This window comes from Eimeria mitis, genomic scaffold (genome assembly GCF_000499745.2).
Source record: "Eimeria mitis Houghton genomic scaffold, Emh_scaff1888, whole genome shotgun sequence".
Taxonomy (NCBI): Eukaryota; Apicomplexa; class Conoidasida; order Eucoccidiorida; family Eimeriidae; genus Eimeria; species Eimeria mitis.
Window position 1 is genome coordinate 1,192 of NW_013570210.1, and position 2,735 is coordinate 3,926.

Here is a 2,735-nt window from a genome sequence, read left to right on the forward strand (position 1 = left end):
AGCACTACAGCACCGATGGCGACCTCCTGTGGTACCCAACGAGGCGTGGTGTTGGCAGAGTGTACGTTCCAGCCTCTCTTCGCACGGAAGTTCTGCGCAAATGCATGATCAAGCCACTGAACATCCTACAACCCGGATTCCTGCAAAGCCTTGCAATTCCTGAGATGGTCTGGACGAACATCTCAATGGATTCATACTGGGTTTGCCACCAGTAAGCGGTCATTATAATATCTAAGTAGTTGAGCATCGGCTTAGCAGATGTGTGGCGGCACGACAGTTTCCAAAACGCATCGTTACCGAAAGGGATCCGAAGTTCGTTGTCGCCTTTTGGCGCATCCTCATGTAACAGCTCAGCATTGACAACAACATGGCCATCACCAACCATGCGGAGGCAGACGGTNCAGACGGTCAGGCTGAATGAACTAATTGCACGCTAGTGCAACATTTGTGCCTTTACAGCCAACAGAACACATTTAATTGGCTTGAGTTTCTTGCTTGTGCAGAATGAGTTGGTACTACTGTGCACTCGGAGCCCCGCGGCATCTCTAGTCTACACAGAAAGGGCAGTTACTGGATTTTCTGTGGACCCAACGCCAAGTGTCGCTGTTGGAAGCCAGTGCATAATGACGGCGGCCTCTGATGTCCACACACAGCTCGCAGCAGCAGGGGAATGCATGAGAAAGGCACAGGGAAGCCAAGCAAGAAACTACGGCAAAAGGCGTTCAGCAGTTAGTTTCAACCGCGCAGGAGGATGAGCAGGTGCTCGTTTTGCTGTCCGTTGTGGGTGTTCGTTGGCCTATATCGTTGAGTTAGTTTCAACGTGGAGATGTCTCCATATTGTTAGCGTCGGGTTTTTAAAGCCGTTCCGGGAATCCTCGCGGTTCTCTTGCACCTTGGTGGGGAAAGAGCAGCAACGACATCGTGAGCAACCACACGTGGAAGACACACACATTCTACAGGCGCGGGTTGCAAGTCGCCTATGCCATGGAAAACCTGAATACTATGGAAAACTGCGGGGGAGCCGTAGATCTGAGTGGATTGCGAAAGATAGCGTACGTGAGGCGAGCCCTGCTGAACATTTCCGAGCTTTTCTGGGCTCCCAAACAGATATCATCCGCATCGACGAGCCCGACGCCACCTGCGTATGGTTCCCGGGTCTTCTGTGGGCCGATTGCCAGGCATAACAAGCATGCGAACACTTCTATGTTTGCGCTATAAGAGAGCTCGGGGAGATTTATTTCCCTGCACAGTATTTGTGTTTTCTCCGGGTTACAGCGGGCTATATATATATATATATATATATATATATATATATATATATATATATATATATATATATATATATANTATATATATATATATATATATTGGGCCTGGGAACCCTGCATTGCGGCTTCCCAGGTGGCTAACATCTCCCCTACGACGTTGATTGCCTGCAGATTCAGATCACTGTCCACTTAGTGTGTTTCTCTACAATACACTTGTCACGTAGACGCTCAGCAGCATGCAAAGCTTCGTGCGTGGGCACTAAATGGCCGCCTGTTGTGTGTGTGTTTCTGTGTGCGTGTGCATGTGTGTGCGGGTAAGTGGGAAAGTGCCACCTGCACCCCACCAACTTCCCCCCCACCATGCCTTCAGCGACATAGTCGCCGCGAAAACGGCGCGTTGTCTTCCGCTTATGCTGCAGCAGGACCTGCAGAGCTCGCTGCAGCAAGAGCAGCTGGGGAAGTCCCCCCGACAGGCTGCCGATTGGGCCTTCTCGTACTATCAGCTACCTCTTTTTACTGGTTTTCATGGTCAACAGCAAGCAATTGCGAGGAAGAGCGACACGCCCAGCAGGAGCAGCGGGAGGCGCAGCAGCAGCAACCTCAAAAGCACCACCAGAAACCGCAGTGAACAGCCCAAGCCTGCTGCATTGCCCTCAACATGGACATTTGCACTCGAGGAAATGCGCTTTTCGCCTGATGTTGTGGAAGATGTAGCGTGGTCTGTCAACAGATAGGATAGGAGACTCGACTTGGCCTTGGTAGGTTGCATGTAAGGAAGTACAAACACTAGATAGGTGCATTTAGAGGTGAATCGTGCAGTAAAGGAAGCCTTCTTTAGCTCTCCTGTGCGCAGACATGAAGCTGGCGTGTATCAGCAGCCGCAGTGTAGCATGAGTTCGCGAAGGAGCCTTCACTTGGCTTCGGTAGGTTGCGTGCAAACGCATGCAAACGTTCTACAAATACAGTCAGAGGTAAAGCATGCAGCAAAGGAAGCTTCGTCGAAGCTTCCCTGTCTGCACGCGTGGGGCTGGCTCGTACTAACTGCCGCAGCGAGGCGCCCTGCAACCCCATTTCTTGCTGCGTCCTCCCCGTAACACCCGGGCCGTCAGCTCAACGCCCGCCCAGGACGCCTGAGGACAGGGGAAGGAGGTCAGCTGCTTTTGGGAAGCTCTTGCTTTATCTCCGTACCTACATTGCAGCTCGCCTGTGCCCTCGATAAAGGCCAGAGAGCAGGCCTTATACGCAGGGAGGTGTGCTGCATTCCATTTTGGGATGCCTCAACACTCAGGCCCGGATCGAAACGCCTAGGGCGCATGGGAACAGGTGAAGGAGGTCAGCTACGTTGGGAACCTCTTACTTTCACTCCTTACCTACATCGCGGCTCCATGAAGCAGGCGGTGTAACGCTAGTTCTCTGGCCTTTATCTGACCAGAGACGAGCCGCAATGAAGGCAAAGACTTAAAGCAA

The 2,735-nt window shown here is 51.9% G+C and overlaps 1 protein-coding gene across 1 annotated transcript; it reads left to right on the forward strand.

The window, feature by feature from the left end:
• Positions 1-1,570: 1,570 nt before the first annotated feature.
• Positions 1,571-2,002, forward strand: EMH_0045290 (uncharacterized protein; the record flags this gene model as incomplete). The annotated part of the gene is made up of 1 exon (XM_013496051.1): positions 1,571-2,002. The coding sequence occupies one exon, from the start codon at positions 1,571-1,573 to the stop codon at positions 2,000-2,002; it is 432 nt and encodes a 143-aa protein (XP_013351505.1).
• Between the last annotated feature and the right edge of the window lie 733 nt (positions 2,003-2,735).